At 42.3% G+C, this 24668-nt stretch overlaps 1 protein-coding gene and 1 long non-coding RNA gene across 2 annotated transcripts; both read left to right on the top strand.

The window, feature by feature from the left end:
* Positions 1–357: 357 nt before the first annotated feature.
* On the top strand, positions 358–22385 carry LOC109704114 (serine/threonine-protein phosphatase 7 long form homolog). The gene is made up of 4 exons (XM_020224846.1): positions 358–542; positions 21897–21982; positions 22084–22174; positions 22257–22385. Exons 1-4 carry the CDS (start codon positions 489–491, stop codon positions 22383–22385), a joined length of 360 nt encoding a protein of 119 aa, XP_020080435.1. The 5' UTR covers positions 358–488.
* LOC109704115 lies at positions 20795–21333 on the top strand. The gene is made up of 3 exons (XR_002214174.1): positions 20795–20860; positions 20960–21046; positions 21133–21333. It is a non-coding gene; the product is annotated as an uncharacterized LOC109704115 (long non-coding RNA).
* Positions 22386–24668: the final 2283 nt, after the last annotated feature.

Raw genomic sequence — 24668 nt, 5'->3', positions numbered from 1 at the left:
ACGCTTTGAACTTTTGAATGTACAGTTTCTTAACAAAAACTGTTTATTTAAGTTGGGAGCTGATCCAATTCATGTGGCGAAATTGGTTTTAGTTTAGATTTATTTTTTTCCTCGAAGGATATTTTTGCACGTACAAGCCTATGTATGTAACAAATTAAGTATGTATGTAAGAAATTAAGTTTTTGAAGATTATATATGAAGGTGCAGACTTTGCAGGAGTGTATATATGTAAATATCACTCTCTGATTAGACCTTTTTCTGTTTCGCACTTTTGGCAGTAGGTGGATTTTAATACTCACCCCCGCATTCCAATCTTCTATTTTTTACGTAGTTTCCTTTTCTTTTCTTTTAGGTCACCTTTACCAGTAACACTGCCTTCCTCAACCCGTCAAGGTCTACAGATAAATGCGCAGCTTGTGCGACACGATGACCAAATATTTTACATCATATAGTTTGAGAACAATTTACAGATTGTGCTAGATGGCTTCATGACACAATTCAACAAGAATGCATTTGGTTTTGTTGCTGCTGTTCCTCTTCAGGTGATTTTTCTTTTTTCCTTTTTTTAAATATAATTTTGTCCTTATGATTACTGAAAGGCCAAAGTATTAATCACCATAAATTGAGATGTTATTGGCGTATTAGGTCCCACCACTGCAACCTGGAGCATTGGCCTGCACCCTTCTACCTATGATATTGCTCCAGAATGTGTTAACTGGATCTTCAAGTGCACTTTCGCAGGTTGCTGTGAAAAATGGACTTTTTTGTCAAAACAATCCTACAAAATATTGTAATTGAGGAAATAACCCTACGAAAACTAAATTTGGCAAACAAACCATCTTTTCGCACGTAGGAGTCACGTCAGGCTTTTTTTGTAAAGACGGTTTGTATATAATTTACTAAGGTGGTGAATAGTTCATAGTCTTTTAAAGGCGGTGAACCATTCACCGCCTTTAGTACTAACTCACCTCTGCCCACCAACTCGTCAACTTGTAAGTGTGGAGAAACCATCATAAGATGGTGAACGATTCACGGTTCACCGTTTTATTAATGAGGTGAACGATTCACTGCTTCATGAAGATGGTGAATCGTTCACTGCTTCCATTAGGTATGCCCCCGACTTATTCTTCCTCGCAACTCTCTCTCTCTCTCTATCTCTCTCATCGTTCTCTCTCTCTCAACGTTTGCCGGTCGTTGCCGCCGCCGCCGCCAAAGCCGTGCAGCGTCGCTCTCGTCCTCGCTGTGCTTCGTCGGCCACGACGCCGTTCCTGTGTGGCCCACATTGTGCTTTGCAGTACTCTTTCTCTTTCTTCCCACTGTGTGCTGATCGTTGTCGACGTGCGTCGTCGCCATGTGCCCTCACCCTCGCCCTCGCCCTCATCCTCAACGTCAACCTCGCTGACCAGATACCTCGCATGTGCAGGTAGATTCCTTACTATTAAAAATCCATTTCCTCTGTTATTTGTTTGTTGGGAGAGTTGGGGTTGGGGTTGGGGTTGGGGTTGGGAGGGGAGGGGTGGCCGGCGGTGTTGGAGGGAGTTAAAGCACTTCCGATAGTATAGAATTTGTCTAATAAAAAATTATTTTTCAAATATTTATTCATATTTGCTTTCATGTGTCGAAGACACCACCGGTGTGCGTGACCTTGTCGTGGAGGATATATCTCAGCCACTATCTCCTTCAATCCACTAAATCGATCAGATATAAATCAAACTTCTCGATTGTGTATAACATATTGATGCAATTTATGCAAAAGCCAACATCAACTCCCATTATTCTCTATTTCGCAAATTGTAAATGCTAAAGGATATATGCCATTATTTGCATCTATGGTCATCGCTATCAATGTATGGCCTTCAATCATTAATGCTCACTACCGGCCGACAGTGTGCGAATCCACGAATAGAAGATCTAAATGACCAAAAAATGCAACCAAATCGAGAAATCCTATTTGCTGGCCACCTATGATCAAGACGCCATAAAGTACCAGAATTACTTTTCTGTACTATGGTAAGATAATGAGACAAGTCTGTGTATGATTGCCTCTAGCTCCCGTAGATAATTTATAAGGACTTTTATAAAATGATCCTTCAAAAATTTGCAATTTGGCAAATGATCTTATCAAATTTTTATTTGAAAAAGTAACCCTCTTTTCGCCACGTAGGTACCACGTCAGAATTTTCTTCTGAAGACGGTGAATCGTTCACCGTCTTCAGTAAGGAGGTAAACGATTCACCGCCTTTGTAATATATATTGTGAAGGCGGTGAATGGTTCACAATCTTTATGAAGGCGGTGAACTGTTCACTGTTTTTAGTGCAAACACACCAGATCCCTTTTTTTTAGCTAGTTTTTAACAATAATTTGTACAAGTTTGAAGAAAGAAATTTCACGAGAACAAAAATTTTAAGAAAAAACACAACAAGACAAGTAGAACAATAAGATACAACCAGTAGCATAGGAATATAAACAAAAACACAAAAAGATATACAAATATAAACTAAATAAAGAGATATATAATATTATACAATGTGTTTGATCTAAATTATATAAATGTCAGTCTCTCGATCTTCCTCTCCCTCGACGTCCTTGTCTACGTTCTCGTGCACGCCCACTGTCACGCCCGGGTACCAGCGGAAGCATATCCGGTATGTGCACAGACCCGCCATACACCTGCAGTATATAAGGCGTCTACGAAGAAAGCAAGTAGATAGGAAGTAAAACAAAGAAAGTCTTATCCTGATATCAGAGCAATGTACAAGTCGATATACTATCAGTAAAAGAACAAAGAGTATACAATCCAAAATCTCAGCAAAAAGGAGAAGTGTCGCAACGAAAGTATCTCGTCCAAATGGTAAATATACATCGTAGAGTATAAAAGTAGATTCCACGGTAGTCTCTCTATACATAGGGATATCACCCTTGGCCGTAGTCCGAGTAGCAAGGTGATAGACTAGCATGCTCCTAGCAATGTCTAGCTAGACGCGACTCCCTTGCCACGATCCCTAGCCTCTCCTGCAGATAGCTCTGTAAAAACAACCACCAAAAAGAGCGTGAGAACTATTAACAATAGTTCCCAGTGGGTAAGCCGCCAGCCTCGGCGAATTACACCACTAGGCTTATGATGTACTAAAGGTGAGTAAAAGCAATAATTGTATGATATATGTATGATGCTAACAAGTAAAGAGCATGTAATTTGCATGATACCTTTCCAATGCTAAACAATTAATAAGCATGTAATAGCTTTCTACAGTAATGAATTGAACAATAAAAATATAGCAGCTACTGTAAGTATGAACATAAATATGAATGTGTAAGTAGAAACTGTACACTATGACTGGTGATCATTCATTACTGTCCAATGTCCTTTAGCACTTTCCTTTCATTCACAGGGACCTACCCAAGGTAGTCCCGCTTGCGCCGCGCCTAATGGCCCCGTGGTAGTATACACTCCCCACGGCAATCCACTTCGGCACACAATCCCGCACGGGCGAGCAACTGTCGCGTAGGCCAACTCCGGAGTGTCGGCTTGTAGGGAGCGACCCTCACAAGCATGTGCGAATGAGCACATGGCAGCAAGCAAATCTAAAGCTCAATATGTCTCGATCATCACTTTCCAACTTGCATTGTTCTTACTGTCGATCCTTTGATCGGAATCTCACTATAACAAGTATTGCTAACAGCTAGTATCCACTAGATTAATAAACATGCAAGATTACATATGGCATTAGGAGCTGTTCACTATCATGGCACTATAAACATAACCATAAGCACGTCATCATTCTCTACTTTAGAGTCAAGAAAGTGTCATAAGGATGTCATGGTTTTCTCGAAACATGATAACTTGTCCATTAATCACTCAACTAAATTAAACATGTATATGAAGACTTATATGCATGAGTGTTCTCTACTTTATAGAGATTTCAATGCAATTATATATCAACACTATAATATAGTGACTCGTCTTAAGTTCTATATCAATCACACAAAAGCATACAACTGTATCAATTCTATAGTACATATAGAACATAGGGGAGCTCCACTTGCTCTGGTTAGGTCAAACCCACCTATTACTAAGCGCAATCCAATTGTAAGAAGTCCCAAAACTCAGCTCCACTAGGCCCCAATCTTGCTGAAAACGAAACACGAAAGTCGCACCGAAGCGATCACTTCGATTCTAAGTTCGGCAAAATTCTCAATTAATACAAGATGGAAGCTTAATTCCCTGTTTTGGCCAATGTAATACCTCAAGAAGAGTCTCCAAGAGCTCTCCCAAGTCAACTAAAATGATCCAAGGCTCGATCGCACTCTCGCTGCGAACAACATCGAAACGGCATCAATATAGTCGAGTATAAGCTATTATAATCGAATTCTTGCGACATTACATTTCTAGCTGAAATTCCTGCTTACCCTTGGTTAGAACACCTTCTAAATCAGTCTCCAAAGTCACCAATTAAGCTTAATTTGGTTCAACAACCTGCTGCGAAGAGAACAATTTCTAACCTGCATTAGTTATTCACTTAACCGTCATATAGCACCAACTAGCTTCATAATGAACTAAGTATCGCTATTAACCTTCAAAGAAGCTTATCCCGGGTCTAAGGAGATTAATTCACAGCTAATTAATTCATCTTTAATTGCTGAAATCTTAGTTTAACGCAGTTGGAAGCAAAAACCTGAAATCAATACTCAAATCGACTAATAGAGTGCCGATAACGAAAAAATAGAGTCGTTTACCTTCTCAAGCTTCCAACCAGCACCTCACTGGTCCAGGGCTGCGAAAATTCTTCCAAAACACTCCCCCACACGTCCACGTAGGCTCTGCAACGCTCGCCACCAACGAAGAATGCGTGATGCGACGAAAACGAGCGAAATCGTCGAATCCTTGTAGAGAGAGGAAGATCCTAGAGAGAGAGAGTGGAGAAGGTGGAAGAACAAGCTCCAGAGCTCTAGCATCCTCCACTGAGCATTCCTGGTCGAGCTGGGGTCAAGTGGATAGGTATTAAGTGTGAAATTACAGAAATACCCTTGCTGCCACGTATCTGCCAGTGCTGTACCGGTACAAGCTGATGGCTGTACCGGTACAGCCTGCAGAAAAGGCTGAATTTCGCCAGTTCAGTGCATTTCTTGCTTTTACCCCTCCAATCACTCTCTAATTTGTTCAAAAATTTGTCCAAGTCATTTAGAATACGTATTATTGATCCACATTCCAATCCCCACATTCGAACTCCGCAATTTACAAAAGTTCAGTGTATTACGTTCACCCCTCCTAAGAAGAAGTTTCGTCCGCGAAACTTGTAAATACTTACTTTAAGATTCTGTCGAGAAAAGATAAGGGTAGTGCTTTTGTATTGCACGCTCCAATTCCCAACTGGCTTCCCGTTCATCGCGATTGCTCCAAAGTATCTTCACGTAGGGTATATCGCGATTTCGTAGCCGTTTTACTTCTCGAGCTAGTATCCTCACTGGATGCTCCTCAAAGCTCAAATCTTCTTGTAAATCCACTGGAGTACTCTCCAATATGTGAGTTGGATCAAAAACATATTTTCGAAGCGTAGATACATGAAATACATTATGCACTCCCGACATGCTCGGCGGCAAAGCAAGCTGATATGCTATGGGGCCGATCCGCTCCAACACCTTGTAGGGTCCGATATATCGAGGACTCAGCTTTCCTCGAATGCCAAATCTTTTAACTCCTTTCGTCGGTGAAACCTTTAGGAATACATGATCGCCAATTTGAAATTCCAATTCTCGCCGACGCTTATCCGCATAACTCTTTTGTCGACTTTGCGCTGTCAGTAGGCGTTCTCGTGCAAGTCGAACTTTAGCTTCGGCCTCTTGTAATACATTTGGACCCAAAATCAATCTCTTACTCACTTCACTCCAATGAAGTGGTGATCTGCACTTTCTACCATAAAGGGCTTCAAACGGTGCCATCTGGATACTTACTTGATAACTGTTGTTATAAGCAAATTCAGCCATAGGCTAGAACTGTGGCCAACTGCCTTGGTAATCCGTTACACAAGCTCGCAACATATCCTCAAGGGTCTGGATGGTACGCTCGGACTGCCCATCACTCTGGGGGTGGAAAGCAGTACTAAAATCCAATCGAGTTCCCATGGCCTCCTGTAAACTCTTCCAGAAATGTGAAACGAATCGGGTGTCTCGATCTGAAACAATAGAAGCAGGTACTCCGTGTAATCGCACAATTTCATCAAGATACACTTGTGCGAGTCTCTCCCCCGGCCAAACTGTATGGATTTGGATAAAGTGGGCAGATTTGGTCAATCTATCCACAATTACCCAAATGGCATCGTTACCTGCTTATGAGCGAGGTAATCCAACAATGAAATACATAGTGATCCTCTCCCACTTCCACACTGGTATGGGTAAGCTCTGGAGTTTTTCCGCAGGAAGTCGATGTTCAGCTTTAACCTGCTGACAAGTTAAGCACTTAGCCACGAAGTCTGCAACTTCCTTTTTCATTCCAGGCCACCAGTAAGTTAACTTCAAATCTTTATACATTTTTGTACTCTCAGGGTGTAAAGTATACGGTGCCCGATGTGCTTCCTTTAAAATCTCCTCTTTAATATCTGGATCGGCAGGCACACAGATTCTATCACCGAATTTTAGCAATCCCTGATCATTCACTCGAAAATCGCCAATTGGATCAACAGTGATCTTTGCTCGAATCTTTTGCGGGGATTCATCTTGAGCTTGCTTTTCTTTAATTCGATCGATCAGGGTAGGTTGCATCACTAATGACATAAATCTCCAAGGCGTGTCAGGAGCTACAACTTCCAAATTCAACTGCTTCATTTCCTTTACCAACAGTGGTTGCATAGTTATCGACATCGCCAAATTTTTCGTCGATTTTCGACTTAAAGCATCTGCTACGACATTAGCTTTTCCAGGATGATAGAGGATGGTCAAATCATAATCCTTGAGCAACTCCAACCATCTACGTTGTCTCAAGTTTAATTCCTTCCGAGTAAACAGATACTTTAAGCTTTTATGATCTGTGTAAACTTCGCAACGCTCGCCGTCGAGGTAGTGGCGTCAAAGCTTTAAAGCAAATACCACAGCTGCTAACTCAAGATCATGTGTAGGGTAGTTCTTTTCATAATCTTTCAATTGGCGAGAGGCATAAGCAATTACTTTGCCATTCTGCATTAGAACGCACCCTAATCTATTCAGCGACGCATCGCTGTAAATCACATAATCCATTCCAGTAACATGCAGTGCTAAGATCGGGGCAGTAGTTAACCATTCTTTCAGTTCCTGAAAGCTTCTTTCACAGGCTTCATTCCACAGAAATTTAGCTCCTTTATGTGTGAGTCGAGTAAGAGGAGTAGACATCTTCGCAAATCCTTCAATAAATCTTCGGTAGTATCCCGCCAAACCAAGGAAACTTCGAATCTCTGTCACGCTGGTTGGCCTGGGCCAATCTTTAATCGCTTCAATCTTCTTTGGATCTACAGCAATCCCAGCCTCTAAAATAACGTGTCCCAGAAACGCTACTTCTCGAAGCCAAAATTCGCATTTTTTTAATTTTGCAAACAGTTTCTCTGCTTGAAGTACTTGCAACACCACTCTTAGATGGCTTTCATGCTCCTCATCGCTTCGAGAATAGATCAAGATATCATCGATGAACACGACCACAAACCTGTCCAGATAGGGTTTAAAGACACGGTTCATTAAATCCATAAAGACTGCTGGGGCATTTGTTAATCCAAATGGCATTACTGTAAATTCATAATGCCCATACCGTGTCCTAAAGGCGGTTTTAGAGACTTCTTCAGGCTTGATCTTAAGCTGATGATATCCAGATTGTAAGTTAATCTTTGAATACACTTTCGAGCCTTGCAGCTGATCGAATAAATCATCAATTCTGGGCAATGGATATTTATTCTTGATTGTGACTTTGTTGATTTCTCGATAATCCACGCACAATCGAAGAGATCCATCCTTTTTCTTGACAAATAATACCGGTGCTCCCCAGGGCGATACACTCGGCCGAATAAATCCTTTATTTAACAGATCTTGTAACTGTGCCTTCAGCTCTTTTAATTCAGCGGGTGCCATCCTATAGGGCGCTTTAGAAATAGGGGTACTCCCAGGAACAAGATCAATCACAAACTCAACTTCCCTATCAGGTGGCATGCCCGGCAACTCAGCTGGAAACACATCCCCGAATTCTCGCACAACAGGGATATCATCAATCTTGACGGCTTCTCCGTTACTCACAGAAATGCTAGCCAAATAGGCTACACAACCCCTCCGGATCAACTGTCGTGCTCGCGACGAGCTAATGGTCATTGCGAACAATGAATTCTGACACTCCTTATAAACAAACTCTTGCTGACCCGGTTCTCTAAAGATTACTGTTCTGTTCGTGCAATCAATAGTGGCATAATACTGAGTCAACCAATCCATACCCAATACTACATCAAACTCACATAGTTTGTGTAGTGCTAGTAAATCTACTGGTATAATCCAGTCGCCTACCCTAACTGGGCAGCGAGGGCAATACTCACAAATATCCATTGTATGGTCGGGCACGATCACTCGTCCCGGATGCAGGGTAGGTACTAACTGTATGCTATGCAACTCGGTAAACAGCCGATTAATAAAGAAATGTGATGCACCAGTATCAAATAATGCACGAACACGAACATCATGAATCAAAATAATACCTGCTACGACCTCCTGTGCTGCTGCGGCGCCCTCAGTCTGGGCGGCATACATCCGCCCACTCGAACCCTGCTGCGAACTCTCCGACTGCCGCTGTCCTGGTGGTCGCCTAGACTGATAGGGTGCTGTCGGGGTCCCCTGGTTCGGAGCTGAAGATGCAGGTGCAGAAGCTGACGAGGGTGCAGGCAAAGAACCTCTCGGGCACTCTGAACGAAAGTGGCTCTCCTGGCCGCAGAGAAAGCACCTGCCCCCACGCTGTGGACACTGTGGCGGCACGTGAGGCCCACCACAGATAACACAACGCGGCGGTCGATGACGCTCGGGTGCTCCACGGGGTGCTGCAGAATCTCAACCCCTCAACTGACCTGACTGCCCCCTCGGATACTTTGGTGGCTTTCTGAAGGATTGCTGACCACTGCTCTCAACTGCTGGTCTTTTTTCTTTTCCTCGATCCACAATATCCCTTTCCTTCATGATTTCTGCCCCCTTCTCAACAATCAAGGCCCGGTTCACTACATCCCTGTAAGTAGAGAGGTTTGATGCCTGGACCAATCTGAAAATCGCAGGTCGCAAACCCACCTCAAATATGCGAGCCTTGTCCTCATCATCTTGAACCACAAAAGGAACGCAGTGCAGTAATCGGGAGAACTCTCGCTCATACTCTGCCACTGTCCTGTTCCCCTGCCTCAAGTTTCTCAAATTCCTTTCCATCTGCCTCTTCACACTCTGAGAAAAATAGGTCGTCAACAACAATTCCTTGAACCTGTTCCACGTAATAGCGGACAAATCAGTACGGGGATCCTCACGAATGTCCACCCACCACCTGTAAGCCTCGCCGTCAAGGTGGTGCGTCGCAAACCAAACTCGATATCGCTCCTCGACGAATGTATCATAGAATAGCTTCTCCATGTGCATTAACCATTTCTCGACCACCCAGTGATCTGCTTTTTCCCCGTCAAAGATACGAGGGTTGCAGCGACGGAATTAATTCAGTCGCTCCATCATCCGCTCTCGCTCTTCAACCCCCACCATCTCAGGTAATACTGTCCCTGATGCCGCTACAGGTACAGGTGCTGGTGCTACTGTCTGCAGTCGGGGCTCTACCCTCGGGGCTACTAGGGGTGTATCGGGTACCGGTGACGGTGCTCTCGCAGTCGTGCCCCTCTCTGGTGCTGTAGGTACAGAATCTGGAATCTCTCTATCGGTTGTCTGCCGGAGTAACAGATCCTCTAACCTTTTCATCCTGTCCTCCTGTTGACGCGCAGCGTCTATCTGCTGTCGTGCTGCCGCAGCCTGCTGAGTAACCAAATCCGTCAACATCGCAAGCTGATCCTGTAACTCATGGATCTCACTAGCTCCAGAAGTAACGGAGGTCCCTACTTCCTCCGCATCCGACACCTCAGCCGCCCCGGCGGCTCTCGAACGAGTCAAAGGCATCTTGAGCTGCAGCACAAAACGAATATAGATTAATAAAATTTATACTATTGAACCTTTACTTCAGATATAAATCAGCTAATTAGCGAAAGTAATGAGATGTAACGCATACTAATTTTCGATGTCACGTTGTCGGCTGCCAACGTGACCCTCTGCAAAGTTAGTAATTGCACATCCCGATCAAACTCCTACTAGTCGGAGTTTATAAGTACCTAATCAAAGTACTTTCGCTAACAATAACCTCGACTAAACCCCGTCTCTCATGAGCCTATTCTTATAGTCCAACCAGCCTAAGATTTGCTAGGTTTACTAAGACTCAACCCTAGGCTCTGATACCACTATAATCTGTCACGCCCGGGTACCAGCGGAAGCATATCCGGGACGTGCACAGACCCGCCATACACCTGCAGTATATAAGGCGTCTACGAAGAAAGCAAGTAGATAGGAAGTAAAACAAAGAAAGTCTTATCCTGATATCAGAGCAATGTACAAGTCGATATACTATCAGTAAAAGAACAAAGAGTATACAATCCAAAATCTCAGCAAAAAGGAGAAGTGTCGCAACGAAAGTATCTGGTCCAAATGGTAAATATACATCATAGAGTATAAAAGTAGATCCCACGGTAGTCTCTCTATACATAGGGACATCATCCTTGGCCGTAGTCCGAGTAGCAAGGTGATAGACTAGCATGCTCCTAGCAATGTCTAGTTAGACGCGACTCCCTTGCCACGATCCGTAGCCCCTCCTGCAGATAGCTCTTTAAAAACAACCACCAAAAAGAGCGTGAGAACTATTAACAATAGTTCTCAGTGGGTAAGCCGCCAGCCTCGGCGAATTACACCACTAGGCTTATGATGTACTAAAGGTGAGTAAAAGCAATAATTGTATGATATATGTATGATGCTAACAAGTAAAGAGCATGTAATTTGCATGATACCTTTCCAATGCTAAATAATTAATAAGCATGTAATAGCTTTCTACAGTAATGAATTGAACAATAAAAATATAGCAGCTACTGTAAGTATGAACATAAATATGAATGTGTAAGTAGAAACTGTACACTATGACTGGTGATTATTCATTGCTGTCCAATATTTTTTAGCACTTTCCTTCCATTCACAGTGACCTACCCAAGGTAGTCCAGCTTGCGCCGCGCCTAATGGCCCCGTGGTAGTATACACTCCCCACGGCAATCCACTTCGGCACCCAATCCCGCACGGGCGAGCAACTGTCGCGTAGGCCAACTCCGGAGTGCCTGCTTGTAGGGAGCGATCCTCACAAGCGTGTGCGAATGAGCACAATGGCAGTAAGCAAATCTAAAGCTCAATATGTCTCGATCATCACTTTCCAACTTGCATTGTTCTTACTGTCGATCCTTTGATCGGAATCTCACTATAACAAGTATTGCTAGCAGCTAGTATCCACTAGATTAATAAACATGCAAGATTACATATGGCATTAGGAGCTTTTCACTATCATGGCACTATAAACATAACCATAAGCACGTCATCATTCTCTACTTTAGAGTCAAGAAAGTGTCATAAGGATGTCATGGTTTTCTCGAAACATGATAACTTGTCCATTAATCACTCAACTAAATTAAACATGTATATTATATGCATGAGTGTTCTCTACTTCATAGAGATTTCAATGCAATTATATATCAACACTATAATATAGTGACTCGTCTTAAGTTCTATATCAATCACACAAAAGCATACAACTGTATCAATTCTATAGTACATATAGAACATAGGGGAGCTCCACTTGCTCTGGTTAGGTCAAACCCACCTATTACTAAGCGCAATCCAATTGTAAGAAGTCCCAAAACTCAGCTCCACTAGGCCCCAATCTTGCTGAAAACGAAACACGAAAGTCGCACCGAAGCGATCACTTCGATTCTAAGTTCGGCAAAATTCTCAATTAATACAAGATGGAAGCTTAATTCCCTGTTTTGGCCAATGTAATACCTCAAGAAGAGTCTCCAAGAGCTCTCCCAAGTCAACTAAAATGATCCAAGGCTCGATCGCACTCTCGCTGCGAACAACATCGAAACGGCATCAATATAGTCGAGTATAAGCTATTATAATCGAATTCTTGCGACATTACATTTCTAGCTGAAATTCCTGCTTACCCTTGGTTAGAACACCTTCTAAATCAGTCTCCAAAGTCACCAATTAAGCTTAATTTGGTTCAACAACCTGCTGCGAAGAGAACAATTTCCAACCTGCATTAGTTATTCACTTAACCGTCATATAGCACCAACTAGCTTCATAATGAACTAAGTATCGCTATTAACCTTCAAAGAAGCTTATCCCGGGTCTAAGGAGATTAATTCACAGCTAATTAATTCATCTTTAATTGCTGAAATCTTAGTTTAACGCAGTTGGAAGCAAAAACCTGAAATCAATACTCAAATCAACTAATAGAGTGCCGATAACGAAAAAATAGAGTCGTTTACCTTCTCAAGCTTCCAACCAGCACCTCACTGGTCCAGGGCTGCGAAAATTCTTCCAAAACACTCCCCCACACGTCCACGTAGGCTCTGCAACGCTCGCCACCAACGAAGAATGCGTGATGCGACGAAAACGAGCGAAATCGTCGAATCCTTGTTGAGAGTGGAAGATCCTAGAGAGAGAGAGCGGAGAAGGTGGAAGAACAAGCTCTAGAGCTCTAACATCCTCCACTGAGCATTCCTGGTCGAGCTGGGGTCAAGTAGATAGGTATCAAGTGTGAAATTATAGAAATACCCTTGCTGCCACGTATCTACCAGTGCTGTACCGGTACAAGCTGATGGCTGTACTGGTACAGCCTGCAAAAAAGGCTGAATTTCGCCAGTTCAGTGCATTTCTTGCTTTTACCCCTCCAATCACTCTCTAACATGTTCAAAAACTTGTCCAAGTCATTTAGAATACGTAGAATTGATCCACATTCCAATCCCCACACTCGAACTCCGCAATTTGCAAAAGTTCAGTGTATTACACCCACATCCACGTCTACGGCTACGATCAACATCGAGCTCAGTAGGAGGTACGTCATTAAGTGGCTCGATACCGGCCATCTGATCGAGATTTGCGATAATGATGCCTTCAGGATGCTCCGGAATCGCCTGAGTCTCCTCTGGCTCAGGTCGATCACCCTCGACAGTGGCCGGTGTAGATGCTGGGCGGGGCTGTGATGATGACGCGCCATGACGACGAGAATCGACAGATCTAAAGTACGCTCGAGAGACTGGTGACGGAAGCAAGTCCAACGTCAAAATAGAAAATGTCAAAGGGGTGGCGGGCATAACTCCAGCGTCAGTAGGAGATGTAGATCGTGACACCCGTTGGCTCGATGTCAAATATGATCCAATAGGAGACGGTGACTGTCGCATTTGATGACCTGATATCGAGGCATGACTAAAATCTCGACCCTCTATATCCGTGACAATGTATGGCAGGAACATGCTCCAGTACTGACTCAATATGGGCACAGATGGCCGTCAAAGGCTCTAGCATCGTATGGATCGCAGGCAGATCATCAACTAGCTGTCTGATGTTGTAGTGAGTTTGTCGTAATGCGTCCACCTGCATTAAAGATAAAAACTCACTTTTTTTCAATCTATATCAAATATAAGATTAAAATAATAATTAATATATGAGTGATTGTACCAAAGCTCTCTCGATCTGCTTACGAGGCTGGTAAGTCAATGATGGACGCTGTACTGGACGAGAAATCTATCTTCTCGTTATTTGCCAATACCACTTCATATAAATGGAGGCCGCTTGTATCAGGTCATCACCGGCAATCGGCAGCTGGTCAAAAAATGTGCTGTAATCTCTGTCCCCATCTCTCGATGTGTGCAGTATGAAAGATTGCCCAATCTTTATCTAGCCGCCCCTGAGAAGTGACACGATAGATGGTCTCCAAGTTAATGGGTATATGTTGGAGAAGACCAAACTGTCGTAAGACTCTATCCAGTACATGCATCTCAACAATATGAAAAGAAACTAGTGGGTCCTCGACCGCCAGACCTCACTGCCTTGTACATAAAATGCCGGTAGCGCGGCTATAATAGTATCTGTGTACGGCCTCCATATAATCTGTGAACAAGCCGATAGTCAGCTGAATACATTAATACGTTTTTATAATATTGAAAAAGATGGTTGCATTAATACGTACCTGGGACTCTCTCTGCCGATCTAACTCATCTAGATAAAACTCAATATCTGTGGTCCTAACATTAGCTCCAAATCGTAACCCGTCAGCGTTCGCCCATCTAAAATTTGAAAAGTATACGTGTTAGTTGCAAATATATAAAGAAATGTAATATGTATCAAATTTATATGTCATACCGGCAACCCAAAGGGCAATTTGCTATATCGACAATAGCTCCAACGCCAGTAGGTTGCTCGATATGAATATGGTTCCACGTCTAAATCTATAAATAAATTACAATAAATTAAACAGGAGAAGTTTTATATAACAATTATAATATTACTTATTATACCTGTAATAATGTCGCGAAGCAATAACATTCGGCCTTTCCTTTTAATGAAGCCGCTCCCAACGCCCGATAAAGATAGGTCAAAGCTGCTGCACCCCATGCTAACCCGCCACACTGATCAAAATCCTCCGAAAGTGACAACCACTTCAGGTGAACTCTATATCGGATGTGGTTCGAAAACACGCTACACCCAATCTGATATAACATGTAGGCGCGTGCTATGGCTACAACTAATCCAGCAGGGGCATCCAAATGTATATGATGGAAGTGTTGGTATAACCAATCTAGTCTAATCTAACCTGCTCTGATGTCATTCGGCACAGCTTCTAAAGCGCCTGACATATATCCTCTCATGGGTACACTTCAGTCCCAGTCACAGGCTCTCTATCCACACGAAGATTAGAAATAACCGCCACATTCTGAAGTGTAATCGTCATCTCACTGTTGCGGAGGTGAAAAGTCTGTGTCTCCCGTCTCCATCTCTTGACCATAGCTCTTAATAAAGCTTGATCCAACTGCACGCGCCTAAGTCGTGAAATATAGTAGAATCCAGCTTGTTGTAGAAGATCGAGCATCGTTGGATGATCACGTCCCCACTAGTTTAACTTGCGGTCATGCTCTGTGAACTGAGCAGCACGATACCCCTATACTGAAAAAAAATAGTTAGATCAATATTTCTATTTATTAATATTATGATAACTTTCACTTAAAATTTTTGGTTCTCACCTCATTCTTGATAAATTCAGACCTATGGAGATGCTGCTCTGTCAGGATGGACGAATCAATCGGTCCCGCGTCCTCTAGATCTGCCATTTGTAATTTTAAAGATTTTATAATTAATAACATATTAGTGGAAAGCGCATTAAATATGGAAAGTTTCACAATTACTATTAAGTTAGGTAACAAGTCCTACGTCGACGTTCAAGTTGTGCTCTCTCTGTATTTTGTAGACAGGAGTTTCTATAATGGCATTCTTGTTTACAAATGCAACATTTTGTTCGTCACCCTGCAGTTTTGTCCATTATATTATAAATACGTGTTGATTGTAGCCGACCTTTCTTCTTTCTTAAGGGAAGCGGTATAATTGGTGGGCCTTGGGGTAGTGGCCAGTGTCGCCTATCTAAAACTGGATGGAAATATGGTGCGTATGTCTGGTGATAACATTCAATAGTATGCCAACGGAAATAAAAATTATGAAAGTCTATTCTTTTTTGCGAAGTACTGTAAATTGCTAAAAGATGCGAGCAAGGTATTCTAGTTAGCTGGAATTCGCCGCAATCACAATCCGCATCTAGTCCATTCAGGGAAACCTTGTAATTGGAATCTCCAGTTTGGACCTCAAACTCAACAGGCTCAAATCGATAGGCAATGTGTCCCCGCCCCATCTCCATATTCATTATAATCCGACTTTGTATTTTAGGAGTTAACATGCCCGTCATACTTTCACCATCTTCATGACGTTGCAAGAAATAACTATTAAGTTTGTAAAATTTTCTCCGACAAATGCCGTGATAAGAAGAGCACGAATTCCCTTAAGTACCCCATTTAAATTTTCTGACATATTGGTGGTCATCAATCCGAAGCGTCGTCCTCCATCAAATGCCCACGCTCAATGCTCTTTGTATTCTTCGAGATCGTCCACCTACTTCGAAGTATCCTGATCCAACGCAAGTAACTCTTCTTTAAGTTTATAATATTCTACCGATGTTGGAGCACTACCAATAACATAGAATTTGTCCAATAACGAATCATTTTTAAAACGCTTATTCATATTTGCGTCGTGTCATCCTTACGCCTGGTTCATTACCAACTTCGGGGTCACCAATTGGATTATTCGAAAAACCCACATCGATATCATTATGAAGCAGTCTTGTGTAATAGCCTTGTGATTGATATTGTGTCTCTGACGAATATAAATCTTTTTCGATGTATACCGACACACATTCATAATATTAAACTAATCCAATTAATCCCTCCAATGATTTATCATCTATTATATCGTGAGCTATATAATCATTCGCTCTCGTAGGGCATCGAATTGTGAATTTAAGACGAAATTCTTCTCTATTACAATTTACTAAACGATACTTTCTCGTCTCAAAATTAGTATATTGTAATAGAGAAGAATTTTGATACACGACATATACTAATTTTGAGACGAGAAAGTATCATTTAGTAAATTGTAATAGAGAAGAATTTCGTCTTAAATTCACAATTCGATGCCCTACGGGAGCGAATGAATATATAGCTCACGATATAGTAGATGATGAATCATCGGAGGGATTAATTGGATTATCTGAGCATTATAGATATGTGTCAGTATACAATGAGAAAGATTTATATCCGTCAGAGACACAATATCACTCGCAAGGCTATTACGCAAGACTGCTTCATAATAATATCGATGTGGGTTTTTCGGATAATCCAATTGGTGACCGCGAAGTTGGTAATGAACCAGGCGTAAGGATGACAAGGCGCAAATGTGAATAAGTGTTTAAAAATGATTCATTATTGGACAAATTCTATACTATTGCTAGTGCTCCAACATCGGTAGAATATGATAAACTTAAAAAAGAGTTACTTGCGTTGGATCTGGATGCTTGGAGTGGGTGGAGGATCTCGAAGAATTACGACACTTCGGATTGATGACCACCAATATATCAGAAAGTTTAAATAGGGTACTTAAGGGAATTTGTGCTTTGCCTATCACGGCATTTGTCGCGGGGACATTTACAAACTTAATAGTTATTTCTTGCAGCGTCGTGAAGATGGTTCTAGCATGACGAGCACGTTAGCTCCTAAAATACAAAGTCGGATTACAATGAATATGGAGATGGGGCGGGGACACATTGTCTATCGATTTGAGCCTATTGAGTTTGAGGTCTAAACTGGAGATTTCAATTACAAGGTTTTCCTGAATGGACTAGATGCGGATTGTGATTGCGGCGAATTCCAGCTAATTGGAATACCTTACTTGCATCTTTTAGCAGTTTGCAGTACTTTGTGAAGAAGAATAGACTTTCATAATTTTTATTTTCGTTGGTATACTGTTGAATGTTATCGCCAGACATACGCACCACATTTCCATCCAGTTTTACATAGGCGACATTGGCCACGATCCCAGGGCCGCCCACTAATTGTACCTCCTCCCGTGCAAAAGAAGAAAGGTCGGCCACGATCAACACGTATTCGTAATATAATTGATGAAACTGCAGGGCGACGAACAAAATGTAGCATTTGTAAACAAGAAGGCCATTATAGAAACACCTGCCCACAAAATACAGAGAGAGCACAACAAGAACGTCGACGTAGGACTTGTTACCTAACTTAATAGTAATTGTGAAACTTTCTATATTTAATGCGCTTTTCACTAATATGTTACTAATTATAAAATCTTTAAAATTACAGATGGCAGATCTAGAAGACGCGGGACCGGTTGATTCGTCCGTCCTGACAGAGCAGCATCTCCACAGGTCTGGATTTATCAGGAGTGAGGTGAGAGCCAAAATTTTTAAGTGAAAGTTATCATAATATTAATGAATAGAAATGTTGGTCTAACTATTTTTTTTTTTCATTGTAGGGGTATTGTGCTATTCAGTTCACAGAGTATGGCCGCAAGTTAAACCAGTGGGGACGTGATCATCCAGCGGTGCTCGATCTTCTACGACAGGCTGGATTCTACTATATTTCACTATTTAGGCGCGTGCAGTTGGATCAAGCTTTATTAGAAGCTATGGTCGAGAGATGGATACGGGAGACACAGACTTTTCACTTCCGCCACGGTGAGATGACGATTACACTTCAGAATGTGGCGGTTATTTATGGTCTTCGTGTGGATAGAGAGCCTGTGACTGGGACTGCAGTGTACTTGTGGGAGGATATTTGTCAGACGCTTTAGGAGCTATGCCGGATGACATCAGAGCCGGTCAGATTAGACTAGATTGGTTATACCAGCACTTTCACCATATATATTTGGATGCCCTGCTAGATTAGTTGTAGTCATAGCATGCGTCTACATGTTATGTCAGATTGGGTGTAGCCTGTTTTATTACTCCACCGGATATAGAGTTTACCTGAAGTGGCTGTCACTTTTAGAAGATTTTGATGAGTGTGGCGGGTTAGCATGGGGTGCAGCAGCTTTGGCCTATTTTTATCAGGCGTTTGGAGCGGCTTCATTAAAAGGAAAGGCCGAATGTTGTTCCTTCGCGACATTATTACAGGTATAATAAGTAATATTATAATAATTTTTTTTATAAATAATCTTATTGAAAATTTTATTTGCAAAAATAGACCTCCTAAAACATTTATTGCAAAAATAGTCCTCAAATAGGCCAGGTTAGCTTGGTGGTGGTGACTGGGTTAAATGCGGTGAATGGTTTACCGCATTCCGTTATGCGGTGAACCATTCACCGCATTTGTGGGCCTACGGCAGCGGGATTAAAAATTGATAATGCGGTACATGGTGTACCGCATTTAAAAGCGGTGAACAATTCACCGCTTTTAAATGCGGTAAATAGTTTACGCTTTTATATGCGGTAAACGGTTCACCGCATTTAAATGCGGTAAACCCTAATAGCCCGCCCGAATCCCCTTTCCTTTCTCTTTCACTCCTGTCTCCCGAGCTCCTGTCTCCCAAGCTCCTCGTCTCTGTCTCCCGCAAGCTCCCTCACTCCTCTTTATCTCACTCACTCTGACCCGTCCGACGCCGCCGTCGCTGCTGCCGTCACCGGCGCCGACTGTACTGCTTCTGCCCTGCCCTCTCTCCTCAGCATTGCATCCACATTCCTGTCTCCCGAGCTTCTCCTCTCTGTCTCCCGCACGCTCCCTCATTCCTTTTTATCTCACTCACTTCGACCCGTCCGATGTCGCCGTCGCTGCTGCCGTCGCCGGCGCCGACTATACTGCTTCTGCCCTGCCCTCTCTCCTCAGCATTGCATCCACATTGTTCCATTAGGTTAGTGGTGAGATGTTTGAAAAAAATGTAATTGTTTTTGAAATAGAATTGATTGTCTGTAAATTATTGTGTTCTTTCACTATATTTTGTCTATATTTTGTGGTATGTACGCTTTTAGATCACATTTTAAACTCTATTAGGTTAGTGGTAAAGCCCAACACCGAGATGTGAGATGCCAATAATGGGTTATACCCATTGGCATTTGCTATTTGTGAGGGAGAAAATGCGGCTTGTTGGCGTTAGTTTTTACGACATTTAAAGGTTTTAGTGACACGTGATCGATCTATTTGTTTAATTTCAGACCGCTTTCCTAGGTTAAAGGAGATTGTTGCGGAGGAGTTTTCGAGAAGCGAGGGACATGCTCACCGTTGGTGCCTCTGCCATATGAAGGTTAATATGAAAAAAGCCGGTTTCAAAAATGAAAATGTGCTCAATAAATTTTATACGGGCATAGGGTGTGCTGCAACTGCAAAGGAATATTATAACCATAAGGATCAGTTGAAAGAAATGGATCCGGCGGCATGGCTTTGGGTGCACGAGCTCCAAGGGGAAAGGGAATATTGGGCGAGAGCATTTGATGGAGGACGGCGTTTTGGGACAATGACGACAAATCGGTCGGAGAGTTTAAATGGAGTGCTTAAAGGTGTACGTGGTTTACCTATCACAGCATTTGTGGCCGCTACATTTTATAAGGGAACAATTATTTTGTTAAGCGCCGTGATAAAGGTGAGGCATACTTTATAGTATTGGCACCAAAACAGGAGGCGTTAATTAAGAGTTGTATAATAATCGCAAGAGGACACCGTGTGGATCGTTTCGGAGTAAACGAGTTTCAAATTACTACCGGAAATGGACAATTTGAGGTGGTTCTTGAGGTGGTTCTTGACGGGAGAAGCTTGACTTGTTCATGCCATGAGTTTGAGCTTACTAGGTTGCCATGCTCACATCTTCTAGCTGTATACAGTAATGGTCAAATGAACATTGACTATTATAGTCTGTGTTCTGAATGGTATACATGTGAGAATTACCGTCGTACTTACTTCCTGCAATTTCACCCTGTCCCAGACAAAAGAAGCTGGCTACGCCCTCAAGGACCACCGCTGGCACCACCACCTATAAGGAGAAAGAAAGGCCGTCCGAGATCAACTCGTATTCGAAATGCCATGGAAGAGAGAGAAGGAATGCGAAGAACTATGTGCACTATTTGTAAACAACAAGGACATTATAGGACTACATGTCCAAATAATCAAGATAGAACAAATGAAGGCCGTAGATGTAGAGCTTTAGGTTGATGACTTATGTTTGACTATCTACAGTATTTTTATTTCTAGATTTATTTTTTAACGTTCAATTAATAATCACTAATTTGTATACTTTATTTTGCAGATGGACGATCACGAAGATCCCGGGCCAGTTGATCCAGCAGTTCTATCAGATCAGGCTAGGCATCGGTCGAGCTATATGTGAGGAGAGGTATGTTAAGTTATGCATGTACAACTTAATTTTTTAATTTAAATACTTAAAAAGGGAATTTTCTAAAAAGTGAATAAATTTTACAGAGGTACGCGCCAGTTCAGTTTACGGAGCATGGCCGTAAACTAAATACATGGACAGTCGAGCATCTGGGAGTGATAGAGCACTTACGACATGCTGACTTTTTCTACGTCTCCCGCCTCAGATGAGTACAGCTTGATCAGGCTCTGTTAGGGGCGTTGATAGAGCGATGGGCGTTGATAGAGCGATGGAGACGCGAGACGCAGACGTTCCACCTACGTCACGGAGAGATGACAGTTACGCTACGTGACGTGGCCATTCTAGCTGGATTACGAGTCTTCGGGGAGCCTGTTACGGGACGTGTTTCATTTGATTTGTTACATACATGTGAGCTCCTTCTTGGGATACAGCCAGACAATGTGGTCGCCGGCCAGATTCGCTTGGAGTGGTTGTTTCAGCATTTTCGGCATATTCCTTTGGATGCTCCGGCGGCCGTGGTTACAGCATCTGCACGAGCATACATTTTATTTCAAATTGGATGCAGTTTGTTTTCTAACCCCACTGGATATCGCATTCACCTCAAGTGGCTACCGATACTTGAGGATTTTGACTTCTACGGAGGTCTAGCTTGGGGCGCAGCTACCTTGGCCCATCTCTATCGGGCATTAGGGAATGTCTCTATAAAGGGAAGGGCCAAGTATTGTGCCTTTGGTACACTACTAGAGGTCAAATCACTATAACTCAATTTTTTTTTACTAATAACTTATAATTTATAACTTATAACTTAGTTTCTTTTACTAATTTTATATTTAACTTTTTTTGTTCTTAGATATGGGCATGGGACCATATACATATTGGACGTCCCGATCGAGTTGGATCTCCGCCGGATCTGCATGATTGTCCATTGGGTTGTCGGTATGCTATGCGTTTAAAATATAATATAATAAAATAATAAATATTGATATTGTATTGATGTATTAAAAAATAATAAAATATACTATTAATCACTTCTGCAGGTGGAACATAGGATTGCGATTTCGTAGAAATGTCAAAGCGACTGACATCGAGTTTTATCGCGATGAGCTAGATCAGCAGAGGGAGTCACAAGTACGTTATAGATTTCATAAATTAAATACATGGACATACATTCTAAAATTTTACATTCATTTTTTTTAATACAATTGTACAGGTTACATGGATGCCCTATACGGAGGATGTTTTGAACGGTCTTCCTGCATTTTGTCTTGAGGGCTCTGCAATCTGGCGTTCGAGAACTTCTTTGATATGCGCTATATATGTCGATTACCATTTACGCTGATGAGGAGTTCTGCGTCAGTTTGGATTGCTTGCAGCAATATACCGAAGCCCGTAGAAGCTATACAGAGAAATCACTCATAGGGTAGATCAGCGCGAGGACTGACAGCATTTCATGGCTCCATATATTCAGCGTTGGAGCAAATCCGTCTGGAGCATATTGCGGATCAGAGTGCGTTTCATCGATCCGATTTCGATACGAGCTATCTTGTGTACATGCAGGGTATTGGGGGATACACAGGAGGTGGATTTCTCGTCCTGTACAGCGACCTCCACTTACTTTTCTGCTGCGTGGGAATGTCGAGAGACGATTGGTAAGCATTAATTTTATTTTATTGTTATTTTAATATAAGAATATTCATTATAATAATCATGTATGTTTATACATGTGTAAGCTATGCGGGCAATGCTGTTGCACAGTATTGGTCATTTGATGGATGATCCTCGGGAGCCCATGATGGATGCTTCTAGCACATGTGAGTGGATTCAAAGACTGTGTTAGAGAGCCTTCCGACCATTACGCCCGAAGACAGGGCATTTTCGATGTTTCTTCTCCGACTTTTGGTGCTTACGGTGATATTCCCTCCACCTCCACACCTGCATATGATTTCGGTGATATTCCCTCCACCTCCGCGCCTGCATATGATTTCGGTGATATTCCCTCCACTTCGATGCCTGCATATGATTTTCCATCGACATCCGCCCCAATTCATCCATCTGATGTCCCTTCGACATCGGAAGTGCAGTTTGATATTCCGTCGGCATCCATCCCTCCATTTGATATTCCATCTACGTTAGAGGTATTATATTTTGATATTTCATTCACGTCTATCCATCTTTCTGACGGTCCATCTACATTGCAGGTTCGTTGCGATGATATTGTATATCGACATAGGCGACGACGACAGGGTCATATTGAGACGCAGGAAGGGATACTACCATCAGCTGTTGAGCAAAGGATGGAGCCAATTGTCGAGGGCATCGCCATCGAGCATATTGATCAAATGCATGTCATTGAGCCCGTGCAGCCTGAGATGGAGCATGACATACATATTCGAGGACGGAGTCGAGGACGCAGTCGTGGACGCGGACGTGGACGTGGCAGGGGACGAGGGCGAGAGCATAGGAGGGGGATGGAGGGGACTTGATGTTTTTTATTATTTTTGAGATTCTTGTGTATATCAAATGTATTTCAAATCTTTCTACATTAAATTTTTATAGTATTATCTAAATTTATTCATATTAAAATGTGTTGATATTGGTATAGGTCATTTTGTATGTTTAAAGTATGGTTGAAGTTGGTGTAGATGATTTTATGTATTTATTTCTGTAATTGAAATGCTTGAAAACATTGCTTTTTTTGTATCGTGTGGGAATTTTGCATAGTTGCTGTCGGGGGCGGAAGTATTGCTTGAATGCGGTAAACCGTTTACCGCATTTAAATGCGGTAAACGGTTCACCGCATATGAAGGCGGTAAACTATTTACGGCATATGAAGGCGGTGAATAGTTGCCGCTTTTATAAGTTTCCCAGCGGGGAAACACAATGAAGGCGGTGAATGGTTCACCGCCTTCATAGGATTATTAAATCCTCATGAAAGCGGTGAACCATTTACCGCTTTCACATGAAAGCGGTAAATGGTTCACCGCTTTTAACCCCTCCCACCACCTCACTGCCCACGTGGCAGTTTGGAGCCTATTTTTGTAAATACAAATTTCAGAGGCCTATTTTTAGAAAAAAATTGTTTGAGGAGATTAGTTGGATAAAAAACCCTCTTGCAAACTCTTCCAAAAATGTGATGTGAACCTTGGGTCCCGATCTGATACAATAGATACTGGAACCCCATGAAGTCTCACAATCTCGTCGAGATAAACTTGAGCTAACTTGTCTCCCGACCAAGTAGTGTGGATTGGCAAAAAGTGTGCCAATTTTGTCAACCGGTCCACAACTACCCAAATCGCATCATGTCCACCTTGGGATCTAGGCAAACCCGTCACAACGTCCATAGCGATATTTTCCTACTTCCAAACGGGTATAGGTAGACTTTGCAACTTTCCCGCCGGGAATCGACGTTCCGCCTTTACTTGTTGGCATGTGAGACACTGTATGTAATATACCGAAAATTCGGAAAATAAATGTCGAACTTTAGTCAAATTGACCAAAGTGCGAGGATGGAACACTTCGGAAAGTCCGAAGGTGTTAAAATAATTAAAGGTGAGTTGTGGAAGATTTTCGAGAGCTAAAGAATCAAATTCTGCAAAACTGCAGATTTTCAGCTCTCGGGGAC

This window comes from Ananas comosus, unplaced genomic scaffold (genome assembly GCF_001540865.1).
Source record: "Ananas comosus cultivar F153 unplaced genomic scaffold, ASM154086v1, whole genome shotgun sequence".
Taxonomy (NCBI): domain Eukaryota; kingdom Viridiplantae; phylum Streptophyta; class Magnoliopsida; order Poales; family Bromeliaceae; genus Ananas; species Ananas comosus.
This window is presented reverse-complemented; position numbering and strand designations above follow the sequence as displayed.